Here is a 24,657-nt window from a genome sequence, read left to right as displayed (position 1 = left end):
TCTCCCCCGTGTGGGTTCCATTACGATTAGGAAGTTTCTTGTAATACTGACCCTTCTGCAACTTCAGCACATCTGGAGAAAATAAAAAGGGGAAACAGCTTTCTCCAGAAGTTTGGAGCACTTTCAGAATTGTACTCAGCAATTTTGTCTGCACTATTGGGAGAGGGTCTGGGGGCTCTCACCAATTCGTCTTCGCAGTCGTCCTGCACCAGGCCTTCCTCCTCGCCCTCCTCCCCGTTTAGTGGCTCCTCCGTGTTTGCCTCTGAGGCTGTGTCTTCTTGGGAGATCTCGCTTTTGTTTCCGTCGACTTTCTTTCTTACCTCTGCAGGGGAAGACGTACAGTGCACAAAGAAGAGAGATTCTCATCTGCTGCCCTCTTCCTCCCCTAGTCATTTCCCAGTAGCTCACTGAACAAAGGTCTGATTCTCCCCAGTGTCATAGTCCACTCGCCTTCTCCCAGGTGGAGTAGAAACTGGCGTGGAATGGAGATGGTTTGACTCTTTCACCCCGTTTTGAGTTTTGCTTCTCTCTTGTGCAAATCAAAGGTGCAGTGATTTGTTTTAGCCTTGTGTTGAATTTTTCATTAGAAATCGTAAACATTCCTCAGTGTAATCTGTGTCAACAAATCAGCATTATGCATCTAAATGCCATACAAAAAAAGCTATGCAATGAACATACACAATACAACCGAAGCTACAAACCCAACAGCACACAGCAGAAAATTTGTTGACACCTCAAGTATAAGAATATAAGTACTGAGGAGATTATAGGATAAAGTCTATTTAGATTTGGGGGTGGGGGGCTTAGGTCCACAGTATCATTTCTGGTGGAAGGTGATGAGAGATGGCTGGGGGAGGGGGCTGTTCCATGTTAATTTGGGGAAGGGGTAAAGAGGGGTGGGAAAGGATGGGAACAGCAACCACTGAGCAGCAAGGTTAAGCCTACACACCTTCCAGAATTGGGTATAACGATTAAGTCAGGAAAAATGGAAGGTTTCGGCACATTTTAATTGGATCTTTCACTCCATTCTGCTGCTCAGTTGGGGGCAAGCTACCATCAGAAATTGCTTATCTGCCACTCAAGGGTCTGAGCCAAAGATTCCAATGAGTGACATCTGGCAAATCTTGCCCCATGCAGGTGTACTCTCAAGGACAAACTATAAGAAACAGTATGGCACCATCAGCGTGTCTTTGCCGTTAAAAAAAAACATGAAAGCCTGAAATCTTTTGGAACTACAGGTTCCAAACCAGGGCCATCCATTTCCAACTGACCGGTAGCTGCTTTCTGTTGTTCAGCAATCTGCTCCAATCTTCCCAGGAGAGCATCAATGTTAGATTTGATCTGCGTCAGCTCTGTTTTGATTGTCTGCAGTTCGTTGCATTTCACTTGGAAGAGAAAGAAGTGGAAAGTAAGCCTTACTCTTCTTTACTAGTTTTCAGATTCACAGTTTTCCTTGAACAGAGATTTACTTTGCTATCTCATACACCATTACTCCAATCTAACCCCCTCGATGGCAGGTAGAGTTCTTCCCATCACTAGGAGGTATAGATACAAATGACCAAATTCTCATCATCTAACTTGAGGCCTGTGCACACATACTAGCTCTGATCTGGGTAGCCCAGGCTGGCCTGACCTTATCAGACCTTGAGAGCTAAGCAGGAACAGCCCTAGTTAGTATCTGGATGGAAGCCCACCAAGGAAGTTTCCTACCTTGATGCTCCCATGGGGCTGCCATGAATCAGCTGTGACTTGATGGCAAAAATAAAAGAAGAAGCTTTTGTACTATGGTGATTCAATAAGATCATCTAGGAAAGAACCCTAGCCAGCAAGCACTTGCAATTTGGAACAAAATATTTTTTTTCTTTTTAAACCAGATCTCCCAACCCTCCTCCACCCTGACCTTTGGGCAATTGTTTCTCACGTGATTAAAATATCCTTCATGTCGTGATTGTAACCTGGGCATTGCTTGCCAGGAGAATTTGTAGCAGAGAAGTGGATACAGGCTCCTAGTAGGAACCAAGGATAGTATTTTAAATCCCACCTCCAGCAGTCTGGCACATGGACAGGCAAGTCCAGACAAATGTGCTGACAGTGACACATCAGAACATTTGTCTGGAACTCAAGCAATGTCAGCACTGGCAGCACTGCTGGGGGCAGGGATTCAGGGGAAGGCAACAGACGTGGCTTCTGCCTGTCATCACCTCCCTGGGATGATGAACTTCCAATGCACTTTAGAAGTAGATTTTCCTATTTCGCACAGGAAAATCTAGCTGCAAATGCACACTGAAAGTGCATGATTTAACATGTGCAGAATCAGTTCTGCACAGCCTTCCGATTAATACTGACAGCACTACCACTGGAAAACAGCTTCCTTCGGGCAGGACTGAACAAACACAACCTGCATTTCTCTCCCCCCCCCCCCCGTTAGTCAGTGCACCAACATCTCCACAGAACAAAGTTTGGCTCCAGTGGCAACTTTAAGACCAACAAAGTTAAATTCTGGGTGACAGCTTATGTAATGAGTGATGGCATATGTAATGAGACATGTCTGTTAAGCAGAGCAGTGGTTCTCAACTTTCCTAATGCTGCGACCCTGTAATGCAGTTCCTCATGTTGTGTTGACCCCCAGCCATAAAATTATGCAAGTGTTCTTTCACAGAAATTAAACTGAAACTGATCAATGGCTTGAAGATCCATTGTTCATGATTGTATATAAATTGTACATAATTGTACATACATTGTATATAAATTGGCGGGTGCCTACAGGAGGAGCAGCAACTGTGGCGCCTCCCCCCCCAGTCAAGCTGCTCACCCTGTCGCAACCCCTGTGAAAGGGTCGCTCGACCCCTAAAGGGGGTCCCAACCCCCAGGTTGAGAACTACTGCCTTAGAGGTTCCATTGTCCTGAGTGTTGTAAGAACTTATAATTCAGCAACCTCCCATTCCGGCCTGTTTCTGAAATTCCTTCACAATAAAACAGCTGCTTTGAGGTTCCCCATTAAGTGCCCTGGGAGGCTGAAATGTTGCCCTACAGGTTTCTCCATGTTGTGATTCTTGATAGATCGAGATGAATGGCCATGTTAGTCAGCCTGTAGCAGTACAAAAGAGCAAGAGTTCAGCAGCGCCATAAAGTCTAAAATGTGTAGCAGGCTCACCTGAAGCAGTGAGCAGTGACTCATGAAAGCTCATACCCTGCCACAAATGGTTAGTCTTTATTTATTTCTTAAACATTTAAATGCCATCCTTCCCTAAAGACTCAAGGCAGCTTACTGTGATTTATAAATTACAATGGTTAAAACAATTTTTTTAAATGTAAAACTAAAGCCATCCATGTTTTCTGCTCTTTCTGTATCTGAGAGGAAGGGGAATAGAGTGCAATTCTGTTGTTTCCAACTGTGTTCCGGCATTTTTGCTTACGTTCTTCATTTACGTAGGGAGGCCAGCTCAATGATGGTGTATATATAGGCCTCAACCTATATATAGGCCTCAACCTATATAGACCTGGCAGGACATTTTTCTTTCTTTCTTTCTTTCTTTCTTTCTTTCTTTCTTTCTTTCTTTCTTTCTTTCTTTCTTTCTTTCTTTCTTTCTTTCTTTCTTTCTTTCTTTCTTTCTTTCTTTCTTTCTTTCTTTCTTTCTTTCTTTCTTTCTTTCACACACGCACTATTGGAAATCAGTTGGAAGTTGTACAACCCCCAACTGCTTAAAGTTGTACATTCAGCTATTAAACATGTATTATGTTTTACAATGAAACCTTAAAGCGTCTTCAATGATGCTAAGAGAAGCCCATAAGATACATCCCTCCATCCCATAGAAAGCTGCATTATAAAGACACAGGCACAGAAAAAGTGCAGCTTCAATATGGAGTTCATACAAATGCTACAGTTCAAGTTTTCATTCCTCTAATTCCTCATCACGTTCCCTCTGCTTATACATGCTTATACATTCAGCACAGATAAATCAGGCAACTGATTTTCACTCTCGGGTGTCCAAAATACTCCACTATCCTTCTTGCTATTATCAGGCTGTTGAAAATCTTCACTTTCCTCGCCACCACCTTGAAACTGAAGGCATAAAATAGCCCACATATGCATCAAACACTGCTTCATCTGAAAGATCTCACTCATTATAGACTCCCGAACATCATAAAAAGAAGGTCAGTCTTTGAGTTAATGCTGGCTTCAGTGTGAAACCATCGGTATTCTACTTTAGCAGAAAAAAGGTAACGAAAACCCCCACATTCAGAGAATTACATTAGGACATGATTCTTGATGTAATAGAATCATAGAATAACGGAGTTGGAAGGGACCTCCTGGATCCTCTAGTCCAACCCCCCCCCCATACACACAATGCAGGCCACTCACAACCCTATTGCTCACCCTCTGTAACCTGCCAGCCCCTTGAACCTTCACAGAATCAGCCTTTGTGTCCATTTCTGTATCCGTTTATCCTTTGGCAAAGGGTTTGACCTGTTTGCTGCATGTAGAGGACCAAAGGGCATTGTTTGCCGTTTAATGGCATATACCATGTTAGAAAATGAGCAAGCGAGCAAGCCTGAGATGATGATGAAGAGCTTTTTAAAAAAATACCCCACCTTTCACTGCCCAGAGTGCTGGTTTTTTTATACCCCACTTTTCACTACTCCAGCAGATGGTCTAGTTTATTTATAATTTATTTATTTATAATGTGACTGTTATATTGTCCTTCCATGCAAGTGGGCTTACACAATAAGCAATAAAACATCATAGCATTAAAATCCAATAAACACATTCAAAGCATAATAAAATCCAATGCAACCCCCCCTCCCCTGTTCCAAACTTCCCACAGCATCACCACTCCTGCCACCAATATATGTCCCAAATAAGATGAGGAAGATGTTAGATCCTGTGATTGCCTTATCTGGGTGTATGTGGCAGTAAATTTGGCACAAGGATTTAAGCCCTGCCATGGCATGTTGATCTAGACAATCATAACATGTTCCAATTAGATGTTGTATTATTATAAGTGAAATTGGGGGCTCTCCACAGGTAGAGACTGCATTTCCACACACCACTGGCACTTGGGCCAAAAATTTGTCTCTTCCCATCAAGTTCACAACTTGCTGAGCATGGGATTAACTCTTAGGCTGCCACAGGGAGAATCTGCAAATCTTCCTAAATGGTGCTGTTAAGAGCATAACTAAAAGCAGACCATAAAGGGTTATTTCACACTGAAATAGGGCAGCTCCATGTCTGGTAATTCTGAGAGATCTTGCCCCCCAGATGAGCATACAAGTTCATGTTTGCACGTCAGTATTTTTTGCAACAAATACCTAGAGAAGTGTGTGAAGAAACCATGTTTGCCACTGACTAAACCATGTTTCACTAATCGTCATTTACCATGCACGCCATGAGTTGTTTTTATGTTTGATCATTTCCTGTGTGTGTTTGTCTTGAAATGTGTTTTAATGTGGTCCCTAAGTCAGGTAAAAAAGGGACAGGAAAATATTTTAAATCAACCAAGGCAGGCACTTACATTTTAATTTGGCTGAGCTGTGTGCAATGGCAGCAGATCGGGAAAAGAGCTTGACTGGGAGGGTTGCTTTTACACGCCTTACTAAAGGAATTGTCACCCGTGGACGCTTCACAGGAACCACTCTAGGAACAGGAGAGACCCGTCCTCGATATTCAAAGAGTCTGCATGTCAAAACAGAAGGAAGAACCAGTTTGGAGGAATTTGGAAGAATTCACAAATGACCTCCAGGGGGAGGTAGAGATCCATGCATATCTAACAACACTTATTGGCTCCAGCAGTAAAAGTCACCGGGGGTGATATTTGATCATGAAAGTTTCCCGAAGACACAGTCACCAAAACATTACTCTTTGAGCTAATGCTGTTAAACTCACGCAGAGGTCTTTTACTTAGCAAATCATTCTCTACAGTCTGTAAGGCTGCGACTTTTAATACATTTTTAAAACACTCACCTTAATGTTTCCGCTTTTAGAATTATCTGAGGAAGCTCTGAAGATGTCAAGGCTGATAATATACACGCCGAATTCTTTTAGTTTTTTTACCCTATCGCCCTTTCAATCTCCTGTGTTCCTTATCTCAACCTGGAGTCTATTAATATTATGAAATGCTTACCTTGTGCTGGGGGGATCCAGCAAGATAAATCAGGCTGATGTGGCTTAGAGTAAGGCAGACACCACGCTATTTATGCAGTTAGCGTTCAGGCAAGCGAAAGCAATTGCTCAGCTCCTGTTCCCTCGTAGCTAAGGTAGGGGTAGTCAAACTGCGGCCCTCTAGATGTCCATGGACTACAATTCCCATGAGCCCTTGCTAGCATTCGCTGGCAGGGGCTCATGGGAATTGTAGTCCATGGACATCTGGAGGGCCGCAGTTTGACTACCCCTGAGCTAAGGGGACCCTTTCCAGCACTAATGACCACCAACTTCAGCAAAGCTACGGAGGCCCGATTGATAGGAGTCTGCAAAGACCTACTTAAAAGCTGTCAAACGGTGGGAGAGGGGAAATACCCTTCCGAAAACAGAAATGAAGGAGGAGAGCAAAAAAGAATGAGAAAGCAAACAGCCAGTGTGAAAAGAGCTACACTCTTGAACCAGGTCTGAATTTATGTTTTTTAAAAAATATTTATATGTCTACCTTTGTCCAAAGCATCTCAAGACCCAAAGAGGAAAACAACAATATTAAAAAATATAAAACCATTTGAATAAATGAATTAAAACAACAGATATATTAAAAAACCAAAAATGAGTTCCAATACACACTGGCACCAGAGGAGGAGGAGGAGGAGGAGGAAGAGGAGGCAATGGGTGTACCTTGTCTGGGCCGACAAAAGATCTTTTGCTGCTCTGGGCTGGCTGCAGTCTCTTTTCTCCGCAAGGACCCACCCTCAGTCATCTATGCTTTGGGATGTGACTGTCCATGCTAAGGAGGTATCACAGTGACAGCTGAATACTGTAGCCTCCAGAACTGTAGTATGAGAAGCCAGCAGTGTTTCAGCTCCACAAATGAGGGAGTATTAGAAATATCTTGCTACCTTGTTTCCTGATACATACATATGCTACGTACGTCAGGTAGAAAGTCTTTAAGTTCTATCGCTGGATTCCCATGGTTTACGAAAGCCACATAGGCCGAATTTCAGGCTATGTGCATCTGTGAAAGACACAGAACATAATTTGGGAATGTTACCTTTTTACTATGTCATCCTGAACTAATGGCGTTACTTAAAACTGGAGATGGAAATGAATTTTGAGGATGGGAAAGAAATCTTAAGGAGATCATCTCAGATCTGTTGGCATGTTCCTCAACATGTTGTTTTTATGGGGTTTTAATGGGGATTTGTGATATTGTTACCCGCCACGAGCCGCAAGGGAGTGGCGGGCTATAAATCTAATAATAATAATAATAATAATAATAATAATAATAACAACAACAACAACAACAACAACAACACTGAGGAAATAAAGCTGGGTTTAATGGTTTAGGGTTGGATGCAGAGATCCATGAACGGAAACTATTGACAGTCATGGATCTTTCTTACTTCTCCTCTCTCAGCAGCTATTTCTGTCCTCAGGAAAGCTGGTTCACGTGCCTGTTGACTGATTTTGCCTTCTTTACTGCCACATCACACTGTCTGCTCATATTCAGCTTACAGTCCACAAGTACCTAAAGCTCTCATACACTGCTACAGTTAATATTCGGCATTAATATCTTAACATTCTTGAAGAAAGGTATTAGTATTTTTTCCTTTCTACTGAGTGTCAAGTACTGAAACTTTAGAAATGCAAATGTTTATTTATTTCAGAAGATGGCCGCATTCCTGCAAAAGAAGATCCATATATAAAATGGCCATTAACATGTTGCTGTTACGGCGTCTTAATATAGTGAGCAAGAACAGCTTCTGGTGATTATTTCATCTCTCCTGGTGCTGCTCTTCAAAGGCAATATGAAGGGTTGTTATTTCTGAAGGCAGAGGCATTTATTCATCTCATCCACTCACCTGTCATAGAAATCATCTCTGTAGTAGTCATAATCAAAGTCGTAGCCACTGCAAACCAAACAGAGAAAGCTGATTAGGACTACAATTATTTCTCCAGCCATCTGTTTGTGGTGGGTCTTGTTAGATAACCAAACTCAGTTCTGTAGATATGTGTTTGTGTGAGTGAGTGTGTTTTGTGTGGGTGGGGGGTTTCCATAAATTATATTTCTATCTTGTCATCCCTGCAAGGGTGGCACTTGCTTCATTTTTATTCTCATGATAATCCTTTAATAGTTCTATAATGTATTTTTGGGCTGACAGGGAATGTTTGGCAGAATTTGCGTTTTTTCTGGTCAGCAACCAGCCTTTTAACCTCTACTCCATACTGGGTCAAGGGATTTTGAGTAGTACCACTATTTTGAATTCTGCTGTGGTGCTACAACTCCAGTGTATCAGGAGACAACTGTGCCTGGAAAGGAAACAAAGTCATCAGCCAGATCTGTATATTAACTGTTTCCTTGCCATGGACTTGCAGATTTCCCCCACTGGTTCGTGTTCGTGCAACTGGGACAGAGAAAGATCTTTTACCAGCAATTATTATGGGCCAAATTGCCAAACAATCAACAGGCAAACAGATGCCATTCCTAAGGCATGCTGGAAAACATTCCTAGCTAAAGCAGAGGGGAGGGAACAAAGAAGTTCAGGAGACACCAGACTGACTCAGGGATGGTTTTGCTGTGACCAGAGTGGTGGCAGTAACTGAGCTGATATCTCCCTGTTCCCCTTTCTCCTCTCGGGCTGCTGTTTGATACACTGTGATGAAAGTATAACAGAGAAAATCTTTGCAAAAGAGAATTTCAGGAAGATTTCATCTGGTAAATAATAGAAAAGGAAGGCTTTGACATTTCCTATTGAAAAGGAGGCATAGCAACACACCCATCTGAAAGGTTGACTTGGTGTGAAAATTTTAATTTTGACTTGACATTTTTGACTCCACAATGACATTGAAGCGACATTTCAGAACAATGACGAAACCACCTGAGATCTAAAGCTCAGCCCTCACTTGTTCCACAGACAAAGCCCGGTATTTTTCCATGCCGGAAACTTGATTTCAGTGTTCAGCCATGTAAGCTGCTCCCTTAAAGACTGAAAAAACGCAGGATGGAATTGCACGTGACATGGCTGGGGCACTCCAAACAGACCCCCCCCCATATTAAAACAAAACAGGACAATTTCCACACAGGTCATCTGCCCTGGAGAGCCAGTTTGGTGTAGTGGTTAGGAGTGCGGACTTCTAATCTGGCATGCCAGGTTCGATTCTGCGCTCCCCCACATGCAGCCAGCTGGGTGACCTTGGGCTCGCCACGGCACTGATAAAACTGTTCTGACCGGGCAGTGATATCAGGGCTCTCTCAGCCTCACCCACCCCACAGGGTGTCTGTTGTGGGGAGAGGAATGGGAAGGCGACTGTAAGCCGCTTTGAGCCTCCTTTGGGTAGGGAAAAGCGGCATATAAGAACCAACTCTTCTTCTTCTTCTATGTTTGCTGGTATTGGGAAGTGGGGGTTTCCCCGCTTCCCCACAGCATTATGATCCACCTCCCAGGGCTTCCCTAGCTTTGGGAAATTTGGGGAAAGATCACAGGTAAGCCTGGCTGGAGTGGCTGCTGTCTAGGTCAGGGGTAGTCAAACTGCGGCCCTCCAGATGTCCATGGACTACAATTCCCATGAGCCCCTGCCAGCGAATGCTGGCAGGGGCTCGTGGGAATTGTAGTCCATGGACATCTGGAGGGCCGCAGTTTGACTACCCCTGGTCTAGGTGAAAAAGTCCAGATTTGCCTACTTACACTCATGACAACCATTTCCCTCACTGTTGCCACTTCCTCCTCCTGCCACTGGTTTTTTTTTTTTAAATAGGCAGCCAAATATTATTATAGTGATATCATGTTAAAACCATACGCATTTTTATCAAAAAATTTAATTGAAACATTTAGGTCATGCTTTTTCTCATGCTATATCTCTAGCCTTTTCATTGAAAAGATATGAAAGGCAAGCATATTTCCACAATGAAGGGGTCTGGAGACTTAAAAGCTGAGAATTCAGAGAACTTGTATACATACTGCTATAACAATATACACATTAAAAAAAAGAAAAAGCCCTGCAGGGGGTTGTGATGGTGGGGCCTGGCTGCTGCCCCGTATCCGGAGCAGGAAAACGAAAGGGAAACCTACTGTGTGGAAGTGTCATTGCTGATGTACAGTACGGCCAGTCACAACAGTAATGGAAACTACACATGTCTACCTCTGTGCAGAAAACTGCAGAATTTGGAACTGTAACACTATTTTCCCACCTTTATTTCTATATCATCTTCCCCACCCCCACCTCAAAATGGTCTTTCTCCTCTGTGGAATTCACTGCTTCATCAGGTTATGATTGCTGCTACTTTACCTGCATTACAAAGACAGCCACACAGATAAAAGTCCACCTCTTACAGGGCTTTTAAAATGGTTTAGTCAGGAAAAAAACACATTTATTCAACTCAAAAATTCAAATCCGTAAAGCTGTGAATGTATATATGTCTATATTGGCCATTCCTGGAGGTCTTCCATCCAGATATTAGCCAGGTCCAACCCTGATTAGCATTTGAAATCTGACAAGAGCAGGCTACCCTGGGCTATCCAGGCCAGGGCTTGTGTAATGTTAGCTGATGTAAAAATGACTGATTGCCATGTGACAAATTAACGGAGAAGTCCAGGCTTCCGTAAAACCCCAGACTTTGTTGAAGCATACTGATTACTCCTCTCCCTACCAAAGACACTCCCTGAAGACTCCACTGCTCCTCTTTGATGTTCTAGTTCCCAAGTAAAGCAAGATAGGCAATCCTATTTTCTTTATAAATCGTGGGTAAACCTCTGGATACTAGTGCAAAGAGGCAATATTGAGGAAGGTGTCTTCTGTACCCTGTTTGTTGGCCCTCCAAAGCAACTAATTGGCCACTATGTGAGACAGGATGCTGGACTAGATAAACCAATGGTCTGATCCTTGTTAGGTTCTTATATTCCCTTTCCTAACAAGTCAGGTGAAACTGTGAGTTATGAAAAATTTTCCCCCCACTCCATGACTTTTAGCAGTCAAATCCTAAGCAGGTCTGCTCTGAATTGTACTGAAATTTATTCAATGGGGCTTACTCACAGGAAAGTGTTCTTGAGATTGTACTGTAAATGCCAAGAAATTATATATGCACAACAGATGGCAAATACAATGCATGTTATAATGGGAAGTCTTGCACATGCACATACCACTTTGCAGTTCCAAGTGTCCCTTCTGAGATCACCAATCAGTGTTATAATAAATAATTATATTAATGTAACCTCCATGTTCAGAGGGTGTAACTCTCTGAATACCATTGCTAGAGAACTATAACAGAGGGACGCTAGTTGCCATGACCCCCTGGTAGGTGTTCTGGTCACTGTGGGAACAGGACTGTGGACCAGACGAACCTCTGATGTGATCCATTATTTCTCCCATTCTAATTCCCAAGTAGGGTAAGGCATTCTTTTAAAAATATTTAAACCATATATTCTTCCTAGCTGTCTTTGGAAACAACTAACAAATGGGATGTTTAAACTTTGGCATAGTTGTTATGTTGACTTTGAATGGTAATGGGAGATCCGGAAACTGAGCTGTGTTCCGAATGTTGGTCTACAGCAGGGGTAGTCAAACTGCGGCCCTCCAGATGTCCATGGACTACAATTCCCAGGAGCCCCTGCCAGCGAATGCTGGCAGGGGCTCCTGGGAATTGTAGTCCATGGACATCTGGAGGGCCGCAGTTTGACTACCCCTGGCAGAGACGAAGACCCTGCAAGGGGCAGCAAGAAGGCTGTTAGACAGGATAGTGAGGTCAGGACCTTCTCTCCTGTTAAGTCAACACAGAAATGTTACAGGGGTGCATCATTTATTCATCACTATTTGTTTGATATAAAACTGTCTATTTTCGAAACTAAAAACTTAGCAATTTACCCTCTCAAAAGCAAACCCAAGGCAAATCAACCTATGTGTTCATATGGACAATTGTTCCTGACCAATGAAGCTGTAGTATACATGATCTCCCAACTTGTTCTTCCTGAAGACAGATGCATGAGGAAGACCATGTTAACCACAGGTGTTGATGGCAATACTCTTGACTTCTTGGCTGTCTGTAGGCATTTGGCTGGCCCATGTGTGAAACATGATGTTGGAGCAAATGGATCATTGGTCAGATCCAGCAAGAATACTATTATATTGCACATTGCTTAGTCTATACAGACAGTGCAGAGATAGTGAGCAGAGAGAAATTTCTCTCCCCCTCGCAAAGCAGCAGGAAGATCAGCAAAACCTGAACCTCACTACAGAGAGAGAGAAAGAGAGAGACAGACAGGCAGACAGACAGACATTCCATGTTCCCCATAGCATGGTGATGCTTCCTCCTTTCTTTTCACAGGGGATTGTTCAGTCAGAAGCTTCAGGTTCAATACAGGTGCCTGCTGGTGCTCTACCCTTCCAGGAAGAACCCATTTAACTTTGTGGGAGGTATTACAGGCATGCACTGCAGGTGATGCTGTAACAGTAATGCTAGAAGGGCAATCTGATATCTATATATCCATTTCCCAAATGTGGCTCCCATCTGTAGATACTTAAATCCGAGAATCAGGACCATACTTACCCCAAACAGAATTTTCTGCAAACTTGGGTGACTTCTCAGGTATGCAGAAAAATCTGAAATCTAAAGGAAAATACACAAGGGGTGTGTGTTAATTTCCCAAAAAGTAAAATAGCATTCCCCGCTCAAGGGCAGAGAACGCACTTACCCCCAGCAGTTGTTAGAGGAATTTGGGGACTGTGCTTGATCCAGTGAGAGTGGTGGCATATAGGAGCAGCACTGGGTCTACTAGTGGCGGTACAACCCAGGAGCCATGGTGGGTTGGCTGGCCGTGATGCAGCCCAGGAGTTGGGGCTGCACAGTAGTGGCTGGCAGCCTAGGAACGGCCCTGGGCCTGGCAGTGGTCATGCAACCCAGAAGCCATGCTGGGTTTGCCAACAGTGGTCATGCAGCTGGGAGCCATGCTGTGTCTAGGGGTGGGGGCCATGCTTCCTGGGAATCGTGCTGGGCATGCCATCAGTGGTGCAGCCCAGGATTCACACTGGACCTGGAAAGAAAGAAAGTGTGTGTGTATGTGTGTTTGTGAGGGAATTCACTCTGCAAGTTTTGTGGGCCCATGTCTTATGGTGCTATATTATTCAAATACAGTTGATAACTGATCAATTTAATGCAAGTGAAGAGTTAAGTTATCTCATTTATTTTACATTTTTTTCAACAGAATCTAACTTTTTCTCTATTACTTTTGTGCAAATATAATATCTTTAAATTCTTGTAAATTCTATCATGTTTTATCCAATTTTGGTTTTAATACAGGTGAATCAATTTCTATAAGTTCTGCTTCCATTTTATTCTTTGTGCCTCTTATATTATCTCCCCTGTTGCAAGGTTTTTCTGATAATAAATAACAATATAACAAGATGGAAATTACTACTTTAAGGAAATTGTCCCATTGATATTATAATCTTTTACATATCTTTTTACATTATAACTTTTTAGATTTTCCATTTCACTCCCCCAGATTCTTATATAGTTTTCATGCTATGCTAATGCAAGAGAACATCTAACGGCCCTCCGCCCCCCACAAAAATACCCCATGAAAACAACAGGAAATAGATCTGATGGGGATCATGTTAGAATAATAGTAGAATGGTGGTTGTTTTTAGTTACAGGTGCTGAGTGTGAGTGATTTTTAAATACTTTAATTGTTTTTAATATTACTGTTACTGAATGTGATGTTGTACACTGCCCTGAGCCAGCTTGCCATGTAGGTGGTATATCGATTGATCGATCGATCAATCGATCGATCAATCAATCAATCAATCAGGGCCAAGAACAATTCCAACATTAGAAGAGCATACACAACTAATTCTAATCAAATGGAAAAATAAAATTAAGATAATTATTCAATAATCTTCAATACCAAATGATGAGTGGCTATAATCCTAAAAATAAAATGCTTCTACAATATTCCTGTACATGAGGTCGCTACATCATACTTAATTCTAAGTTAATATAGTTTTATCTCAATGTGTAAGAAATAGCCACTTGAAAAGTTCTTACATGATACACAAGCTATAACACCAACTTTAAATCTATGAAAAGTACCAATTAATCTTAATGAACACATAATAGCACTTGTAGCAATAAAATACCAATTAATCAAGTTCTCAATGCCACATTCAATTAATTAATATCAATAAATTTGAAATATTTAATGAACATTAAAATCAATACAATAGTAATTAAGTACCTTGGGGGTAAAAATCCCCAAAGATTATAAAGAATTTGTCAAATTTAATTCCCCAAACATTATATCTACATTATGGAAGAGATCTTTATTTGGAACAATTAACACTGTAAAAATGATGTTATCAAAACTGATGTTTCTGTTTGCCAGTATCCTTGCAATAGGCCAGACATTTGCATGAAAGAGCACTAAAATAATTAATTTTTTTCTCTGGGATTATAAAAAAGCCCAGAGTTAAAAATAAGTCAATGCAGGATATTTAGCAGAATAGTGATTGTGATGTGCCAAACTTGGAGAAAAGTATTATTATGCTGCCAGACTTATATGGATATATGTATGGAAAAATCAAGATGATACGTCATTATTAGCAGTAGAGAGAGATTTGATTGCAGCTCCATTAAAGGTTTAATGGAGTTTAAAAATCTAGAGAGGAAACAGTTTAATAATGGAGAAAAATGTTAATGACCATTTTAAGAATATGCCCCAAATATATTAATTAGATTTATTACCCGCTGCTATCAGTCAAGCCATCTTGCACTGTATTACATAAAATAATACCCCACAAGTACATAAAAACCCTTAATCCCCCAGTAAAAAAATACCCTGGTGGCAAAATTTCCCCTCCCTGTGCCTCAAGGGACAACTTAATGCATGTTGACTCCACTGCAGATGATCTAGTCTAGAAGGGCCCATCTCCCAGGCCCTGACTCCACCCAAAGACCTGGCAGAAGTGCTCCATCTTACAGGCCCTGCAGAACACAGAAAATTCTTGCAGGGCCCTCAGCTCTTCCGGGAATTCATTTCATCAGGTCAGAGCCAGGACAGAAAAGGCCCTGGCCCTTGTTGAGGCCAGGTGCACCTTCTGTAAGTTGACCAGTAAGTTGGAACCCAAACACTCTGCAGGAGGCATAAGGCAGCAGGTGGTCCATCAGATATGTGGATCTCTGACCAGATAAGGACTTAAAGGTCAAAACCAAAATCTTAAACCGGATCTGGGCCACAACTAGCAACCAGTGAAGCTGCCTTAGATATGAGCCCTCCAAGATGTTCCTGTGAGGACTCTAGCAGCTGCATTTAGTACCAGCTGCAATTTCTGGGTAGGGATAAGTGTAGAGTGTAGAGTGAGTTACAGAAGTTTATTCTGGAGGTGACCATTGCATGGATTACAATGTCCAGGTGCTCTGGAGACAGGTAGGGTGCTAGTAGCCTTGCCTGGAGTAGCTGGTATAAAGCCCAGCGGGCTACACTTGTGACCTGTGCTTCCATAGAAATGGAGGCATCAAGAATCACCCCCAAATTCCTGGCATGGGGTGCAATGTTAATTTGCGTCCCAGCCAGGTTTGGTAAATGTGCTTCATGGCCTGCCCCCTTCTTCCCAAACCATAGGATCTCTGTCTTGGAGATGTTGAGTTTCAGATGACTCTGCTCAAGCCATCCAGCTATAACTTCCAAACATCTGGCAGATGGTTCCAGGGGGAGTCTGGGCAGCCATCCATAAAGAGCTGGTTGTCTTCTGCATATTGCTGACAATGCAGCCTGAAACTCCACACCAGCTGAGCCAGAGGGCACATAAAGATGTTAAAAAGTGTAGGGGAGAGCACCGCTCCCTGAGGGACTTCACAAGGTAGTCAAAAGGAGTGAAAAAACTCCTCCCCCACTGCAACCCTCTGAATATGGTTCTGCAGGAATTACAGCAGTGGGGGTTTCCCCGCTTCCCCACAGCATTATGATCCACCTCCCAGGGCTTCCCTAGCTTTGGGAAATTTGGGGAAAGATCACAGGTAAGCCTGGCTGGAGTGGCTACTGTCTAGGTCAGGGGTAGTCAAACTGCGGCCCTCCAGATGTCCATGGACTACAATTCCCACGAGCCCCTGCCAGCGAATGCTGGCAGGGGCTCGTGGGAATTGTAGTCCATGGACATCTGGAGGGCTGCAGTTTGACTACCCCTGGTCTAGGTGAAAAAGTCCAGATTTGCCTACTTACACTCATGACAACCATTTCCCTCACAGTTGCCACTTCCTCCTCCTGCCGCTGTTTTTTTTTTAAATAGGCAGCCAAATATTATTATAGTGATATCATGTTAAAACCATACGCATTTTTATCAAAAAAATTAATTGAAACATTTAGGTCATGCTTTTTCTCATGCTATCTCTCTAGCCTTTTCATTGAAAAGATATGAAAGGCAAGCATATTTCTACAATGAAGGGGTCTGGAGACTTAAAAGCTGAGAATTCAGAGAACTTGTATACATACTGCTATAACAATATACACATTAAAAGAAAAAGAAAAAGCCCTGCAGGGGGTTGTGATGGTGGGGCCTGGCTGCTGCCCCATATCTGGAGCAGGAAAACGAAAGGGAAACCTGCTGTGTGGAAGTGTCATTGCTGATGTACAGTACGGCCAGTCACAACAATAATGGAAACAACACATGTCTACCTCTGTGTAGAAAACTGCAGAATTTGGAACTGTAACACTATTTTCCCACCTTTTATTCTATATCATCTTCCCCACCCCCACCCCGAAATGGTCTTTCTCCTCTGTGGAGTTCACTGCTTCATCATGTTATGATTGCTGCTACTTTACCTGCATTACAAAGACAGCCACACAGATAAAAGTCCACCTCTTACAGGGCTTTTAAAATGGTTTAGTCAGGGGAAAAAAACATTTATTCAACTCAAAAATTCAAATCCTTAAATCTGTGAATGTATATATGTCTATATTGGCCATTCCTGGAGGTCTTCCATCCAGATATTAGCCAGGTCCAACCCTGATCAGCATTTGAAATCTGACAGGAGCAGGCTACCCTGGGCTATCCAGGCCAGGGCTTGTGTAATGTAAGCTGATGTAAAAATGACTGATTGCCATGTGACAAATTAACAGAGAAGTCCAGGCTTCCGTAAAACCCCAGACTTTGTTGAAGCATACTGATTACTCCTCTCCCCACCAAAGACACTCCCTGAAGACTCCACTGCTCCTCTTTGATGTTCTAGTTCCCAAGTAAAGCAATATAGGCAATCCTATTTTCTTTATAAATCGTGGGTAAACCTCTGGATACTAGTGCAAAGAGGCAATATTGAGGAAGGTGTCTTCTGTACCCTGTTTGTTGGCCCTCCAAAGCAACTAATTGGCCACTATGTGAGACAGGATGCTGGACTAGATAAACCAATGGTCTGATCCTTGTTAGGTTCTTATATTCCCTTTCCTAACAAGTCAGGTGAAACGGTGAGTTATGAGAAATATGTTAACACCAGAAAATGTCCAATGTCTTATTTTCCCCCCACTCCGTGACTTTTAGCAGTCAAATCCTAAGCAGGTCTGCTCTGAATTGTACTGAAATTTATTCAATGGGGCTTACTCACAGGAAAGTGTTCTTGAGATTGTACTGTAAATGCCAAGAAATTATACATGCACAACACACGGCAAATACAATGCATGTTATAATGGGATGTCTTGCACATGCACATACCACTTTGCAGTTCCAAGTGTCCCTTCTGAGATCACCAATCAGTGTTATAATAAATAATTATATTAATGTAACCTCCATGTTCAGAGGGTGTAACTCTCTGAATACCATTGCTAGAGAACTGTAACAGAGGGACGCTGGTTGCCATGACCCCCTGATAGGTGTTCTGGTCACTGTGGGAACAGGACTGTGGACCAGACGAACCTCTGATGTGATCCATTATTTCTCCCATTCTAATTCCCAAGTAGGGTAAGGCATTCTTTTAAAAATATTTAAACCATATATTCTTCCTAGCTGTCTTTGGAAACAACTAACAAATGGGATGTTTAAACTTTGGCATAGTTGTTATGTTGATTTTGAATGGTAATGGGAGATCCGGAAACTGAGCTGTGTTCCGAATGTTGGTCTACACAGAGACGAAGACCCTGCAAGGGGCAGCAAGAAGGCTGTTAGACAGGATAGTGAGGTCAGGACCTTCTCTCCTGTTAAGTCAACACAGAAATGTTACAGGGGTGCATCATTTATTCATCACTATTTGTTTGATATAAAACTGTCTATTTTCGAAACTAAAAACTTAGCAATTTACCCTCTCAAAAGCAAACCAAAGGCAAATCAACCTATGTGTTCATATGGACAATTGTTCCTGACCAATGAAGCGGTAGTATACATGATCTCCCAACTTGTTCTTCCTGAAGACAGATGCATGAGGAAGACCATGTTAACCACAGGTGTTGATGGCAATTACAGCAGCCACTGAAGGACTGTCCCTTGTGTCCCTGTCCTGGCGAAGCAGTGGGCCAAGAGCTTGTGGTTGACCATTTCAAACATGGCTGAAAGATCTAACATCACAAGAAAGGCTCTACTGCCTCTATCAAGCTGGTGTCGAAGATCATCCGTCAGAGCAACCAACACCATCTCCCACCACTCTCCGTAGACTCATGGCGGTTTACATAAAACCAATAAACCCCCATAAACCCTCCAATAATACAGTCACAACTCCTAATATCTTAAAACACAAGAGGCGGCATAGCCCCCATTTCCCCCCCATTCTACAGTCAATCGTCATAGGGTGGAGATTCGTAGAGAGGTGTCATGTTGGTCAGAGGAGGGGCCCTAGTTGTTCCTGGTCCTGGCCTCAACCAAAGACCTGGGAGAAGAGCTCAGTTATGCAGGCCCTGCGGAGCTGAGAAAACTCCATCAGGGCCCTCACCTCTTCCAGGAGAAAATTCACCAGGCTGGGGCCATTACCTAAAAAGGAGAAGCATTTACCTCTATCCCACCCAAAACTGCAGCAGTCTATCTCAGAAGGTCTGGTTTTGCTGTTAGTAAAAGGGAACTAGGATGGGAAAAGCGGCTAGCTATCTACTTTGATGCTTGTTAGATTTTTTTTAAATAATTTTTTTTACATCTACAGCCACCATCTGGAGGTTGGAAACCACACCCAGTGAGCTTCCATGGGAGTGTGGTGATTTGAACCAGCGTTCTCCTAGATGCTAGTACAATATTTAACCACTACACCAGTCCAGCAGTATGGTATGGTAGCATGGACTTTAATAGTAGTGGGCAGGATGCTATAAGAATATTGCGAAGTGGTTTGGCAGCCAAAGAGTCATTAGAGTTCTTTATCCAGATACAAAAATTATTTCCTCCTTTAAATAAGGAAGAGATGATGAATCCACCACTGATAGGCATGATAAACTCAACTGGGTTTTGCAGTTGAAAAACCCATGCAAGTTAACTCTCCCACACACTTATATTGTCCATCATTGTCTGGACTCTTCTTTCACATCCCTTGCTTTTCTATTAGGAGCTAACCTTAGCAAACAGATAGCAGAATTTAAGGTCAAACAGTATGCTAAGATCTACAAGTCTGTGACAGACAATTTGATCCATTCATATATCACACTATTCTCAATAAGCTGCCAACGATTATAGTTAATTATAATTCCCGGTATATTAAATGAACAAAGGTCTTCTAAGGGGGCTTGAAATTTATGCTCACAACAATCTCTCCATCAAGTGCAGAAAAACAGGAAGGCACAATTGCTTTCAATGATAAAACTGTGAAGTTACAGCCAACTTATTGCCAACTTATTGCTCATGGGGTTTTCAAAGCAAGAGGTAAGTGTGGGGTGGTTTTGGCCATCGCCTTTCCTTTGCTTTCCTCTGCCTAGCAACTGTTGTCTTCCTTGGTAGTCTTCCAAGTGTTAAAAATGGCTGACTGTGATTGGTTTCCAAGTTCTGACATGCTCAGGCTAGTCTGGATGATTCCATTGGCTCACTTGATTTAGGATTATGGGCAGTGTCTTTAGGCAGAAAAAAGAGGATTTTTCCAGGGCTGAAAAATGGAATTTTCAACTGCCTGGGTTTCAACTTGAGATCTTCTGCACTAGGTTGGCAGTCTGTGGAATACATATGTATGTATGTATGTATGTATGTATGTATGTATGTATGTATGTATGTATGTATGTATGTATGTATGTATGTATGTATGTATGTATGTATGTACCGCCCTCCCTTGAAGCTCAGGGCGGTTTACCAGGTTTACATGGAATGTAAAAATCAGTAAATAGAACTTAGTTGTTCCATAATTACAACAGCAACAATAATAATTAACATTAAGAGCAACAGGTTTTTGTTTTTGCTTTTTCTTGTGGCTGCTGGCTAGGCTTACTTACGTGAGTAACTTTTCTCCAATGCCCTGGCTGCCTGTCTCCTAGCAGGGAAGTAGGATTATATGACTTCTGAATCCTTCCAAATCTAAGTTTCTGTTTTAGAATGGAAAGACTCACATTGTGCCTGATTTCGGAGTGCAGAAAGGCATGCTTCTCTCTCAGCCAGTGACTACTTGTTCCCTTCTTGATTTTCCCGGAGTGAGGGTATTCATAAAGGAGAGTGGGGTGCATGTGTGCTTGGATGAGCACCAATAACTGCTGCTATTTACCTAGATGCTCCACAGCTAATAGACTAATTGACTGAAATACCAAGCGTGGCTGTCTGAGAAATAGCTTCTTGCTTTCTCTTTCCCCCACCTGGGATCTGAATGTGACAGCTGGTGAATTGCTAGACTCTTTGTGTGTGTGTGTGGGGGGGACCAGGTGTTTCCCCCCCTTGTTAGCTGGCACTTGACAGACCAGATGTGATTGCGCTCACCTTTTCCGCTCACTCATGGAGTCTCTCTTACCGTTAGTCTGGGTAATTAGTTCCGAATGCTCCTAATTTGGGACTGTATCGGAAATGAAGAGGATGCTTAGGAGAAATCCATTCCTGTCCAATGTCTCATGCAATTACATGTAGCAAATACGAAAGCGCAAGCAGTGGGAGAGGGAAAAAGCAAGCTGCAAAAAGACAGGGCTCCCTGACTGTTGCGATTGCTAGAGCAGGGGTAGTCAACCTGTGGTCCTCCAGATGTCCATGGGCTACAATTCCCATGAGCCCCTGCCAGCAAATGCTGGCAGGGGCTCATGGGAATTGTAGCCCATGGACATCTGGAGGACCACAGGTTGACTACCCCTGAGGACCACTAGCAAATGGTAACCCCAGTTCCTGATAGCACACGAAAGTGTTCCCATCCAGTGCCCCTGTCTCAAGCAGCCACATTCTAAGGCTGCAATCCTAAGCCAACTTCCTTGGAAGTTAGTTTGACTGAAATGAACAGTGCTCCCTGCCAAGTAAATACACTTACAAATGGGGCGTTTAATATGATTCATTGGGCACTGGGGGAACCATTATACATGCCCATTCTGATCATTTGACCTGACCCTGTGTGGGGCCAGTTCATCCAGACAGATCAGAGAGCAGCATGGTCTCCAGCACTGGCAGTCATACTGCACTGTAACCCAATCAGTTCCTCCAGCCCTGCTGGTTCAGATTAATGGCTCCAACATCCCATTCCCAACAGTGGCCAACCCAAAGGTTTGGAAGGCTCACAAGCCAGGCACAGAGGCCAAGACTTAGTACTGCTTCTACCCATGGGGATTTCTTTGAGTCATCATAGCTGCTAGCCATTAATGGACCTATCCTCCATGAATTTATCTACCCCTACTTTAGAGCCATCTGTGTTAATGGCCATCTAGTTATATAGGAAATTGTCAGCTGCAGATATGCTAGGTCAGCTTTTACGAGCGCTTTCAGCAGCATAGATCACCTGACTCAGCTGTGATGTCACACCAAATTGCTGAAGAAAGCTTTTATGAATTGCTCTCCAAAGTATGCTGCAGTATATTAAATTTGGCAGGCCTTACTGACCGGCTATGACAGAAAGTCTGATGCAGTAACAAGGATGGCAGTATTTAGTCTATTAATTGGTGAGATTAATTGATTTAAAAACCTCTTGAAGAACTAAAAAGGTTGCCTTGATTAACTGGGAAGCAGGTTTTAAAGATAATTCTAATTATTTTTAATACCAGCTCCAGGTGGCAGGTTCATCTCTCACTGGAAAGAGTGCCTTTTTAAAATTGGTGCTAGTGACAACATATGTGCATTTTCTAAAAACAAAACATACTGTCTGCTTCATAACTGTCTGTTTTTTGCAAATATATGTAAACTCTGTTTGATGATTAGGCTAATATTTTTAACTAACTGGAAATTAAAGCAAATATGTTGTACAATCCAATATTAATTCTTCACTCAGGATACAATCCGTGAAAATATGGAAAGGCCCATAATCTATAAATCCCACTACTTGACTGTTGCATGAAAGAATCCCAACAGTTTTTTACAAGCCAAGAACCTTTAGTTTTCAGATGCCAAAGGAACACAAAATCCATCCAGTCTGATATTAAAGCAGAGTCTCTGTCGTGCTCTCCCTAAGGTGATCTCAGAAGGGGTAGCCTGACTGTCTGAATGATCCAGGAGCTCCTTTGGCCTCCAGAATTACTGGCTGTAAGCAGGGGTGGCTGAATTATGGCTCTCCAGATGTTCATGGACTACAATTCCCATGAGTCCATTGTCCACCTCTGGCTGTAAGTAAGGACCCATGTTTGCAGGACAATACCCAAAGATCACAATATTCATAAGTAATTCTTCAAACCCTGGCCTTTGACAGATGCCATATTCAGTCTGTCACCAGATAATTCAATCATCTTACCTAGATCATCATATCCCACCCATTGTCTAACTGGGTCCACATCCTTCTCCTCCTGCTTATGACTTTACTGACACAGCAACTATTATAAAAGTAGCAAAGTTTTTACTGGCAATTTTAAATGAAAATCTTTTACAATAGATTTTACATCTGAAACTGTTTGAAATTTTCATTTTATGCTTTGCAATTTTATGCCAATAAAGGTACTCTGAATCTGAATCTGACTTTACTTAGACTTCTGCTTCCTCCGGTTACATATCATTCTCTGCTTACCAAAAATTCAAATTCACCAAGAGAAAACAGGGCCGTGTACTTTTGGAACCTAATCCTGCACTAAATTTGGCCACCAGCAAAGCCGCCCCATTGGAATCCAGGTAAATTCAAATGCATAAGACATCCCATGCCCTCCACCTTTGCAGCTTCTTCCCCTCTGGAACCTTCCTCCAGCAAAGGGATGCCAGTTTCCTGGTGGGACCTGGGGATTATAGCTGTGACCTATGAAATTATAATCTCTAGACTACAGATATCAGTACTCCTTGAGAAAATGGATGTATTGGAGGATGGACTCTATGGCATTGTAACTCACTGAAGCCCCTGAAAGCCAAGAGTTGCAGAAAACTCCTCTGAGGAAGAGGCGGTCAGCAGCCAATAGACCTGATCAAAGCCCACAGCCAGTAACAGAGACATTGCAGGAGGAGGCAGTCCCTGAGAAGCCAGACATGAATCTGCAGCCAGGGACCAGTCCAATAATCCCTGAGCTCCCCAGGCCTGAGTTGGCAATAGTCATCTGCTGACCAGTTTACTTCCCCTGTTACCAGAGCTTCAGGAACAGCTAAGCAGGAAGATAAGAAAGAGCTGCAGGAGAGAAAGTGTAGTGCCAGATTGGCAGCACAGCACTGGGTCCACATCAGCAAGAAGGATGAGTGCTTGTCGGAGCAAGGCTGAGGTTGTTGGCAAGTGCTTAGTCCACTATCCCTTCCCCTTTTAATCCTAAATCCACCCGCAATTACTTCCAAGAATAGGGGCATTGCTTGAAGTGCCAATAGACTAATGGAACAAGTTTTTCTGAAACTATTTTACTTTTCTCTCTATCCCAGTTGGGGGAAGTTTGGATAATGATTTTATACTGATGGCATCTCATATGTTGGAGGCTGAGTTAGGCTGATAAAAGAAATAGTTTTGCATGTTGGAAATGTGATGTGAATGTTGATGATTTTGCCTCCCCCCCCCCTTAAAAAGAATATGCAGCTTCTGGAAAGCCCCCAGTGCCCATGATCTGTCATCTCCATGGATTTCATCATGGAGATTTCAACCATGGGAAAACTGTCATATGGAGATGGGGTGGATCTCTTCTCTAAGCAAGCCCATTTAATGTCCTGTGCCTTCCTCCCCATGTCCCATCACCTCACAGAACTGTTTATGCAGCACAATTTGCACTCCTTTCCTGACAAAATAATATTTGACTGTGGGACACAGTTCACTGCCAAGTTTTGAAAGGCCCTCCTCATGCTGGCAGGGATCAAACCATGCTGCCACAAACTGTTAGAGCAGATCAATCAGATCCAAAAACTACATGATTTTTGTGGTTTTCCTTGTTTCTTTATTATTTAGGACTTCTGTCAAAATGGAATCCAGGTAATAATTTACACAATACAGACCGGTATCCCCATACCTATGTGAGCCTGTGGCCAGTATTATACTATTAATATCTATAAGGACTTGTCACTGATGAAAGAACTGAAAA

General features: G+C 42.6%; 1 protein-coding gene across 3 annotated transcripts in view; it reads right to left on the bottom strand.

Annotated features, from left to right (window-relative positions):
* RALY (RALY heterogeneous nuclear ribonucleoprotein) overlaps positions 1 to 24,657 on the bottom strand; it is a 285,956-nt gene that overhangs the window by 4,762 nt on the left and 256,537 nt on the right. For all 3 annotated transcript variants that reach the window (XM_077335298.1, XM_077335295.1, XM_077335296.1), the window contains 4 exons: positions 8,002 to 8,049; positions 5,514 to 5,674; positions 1,272 to 1,385; positions 183 to 322 (listed from right to left, as the gene is read on the bottom strand). In XM_077335298.1, the coding sequence (XP_077191413.1) occupies positions 183 to 322; positions 1,272 to 1,385; positions 5,514 to 5,674; positions 8,002 to 8,049 (463 nt within the window). The remainder of the gene's footprint in view (positions 1 to 182; positions 323 to 1,271; positions 1,386 to 5,513; positions 5,675 to 8,001; positions 8,050 to 24,657) is intronic.

This window comes from Paroedura picta, chromosome 4, assembly GCF_049243985.1.
Source record: "Paroedura picta isolate Pp20150507F chromosome 4, Ppicta_v3.0, whole genome shotgun sequence".
Classification (NCBI taxonomy): domain Eukaryota; kingdom Metazoa; phylum Chordata; class Lepidosauria; order Squamata; family Gekkonidae; genus Paroedura; species Paroedura picta.
The sequence above is the reverse complement of the archived record's forward strand: the minus strand, read 5'-3'. Positions and strand labels throughout refer to the sequence as shown.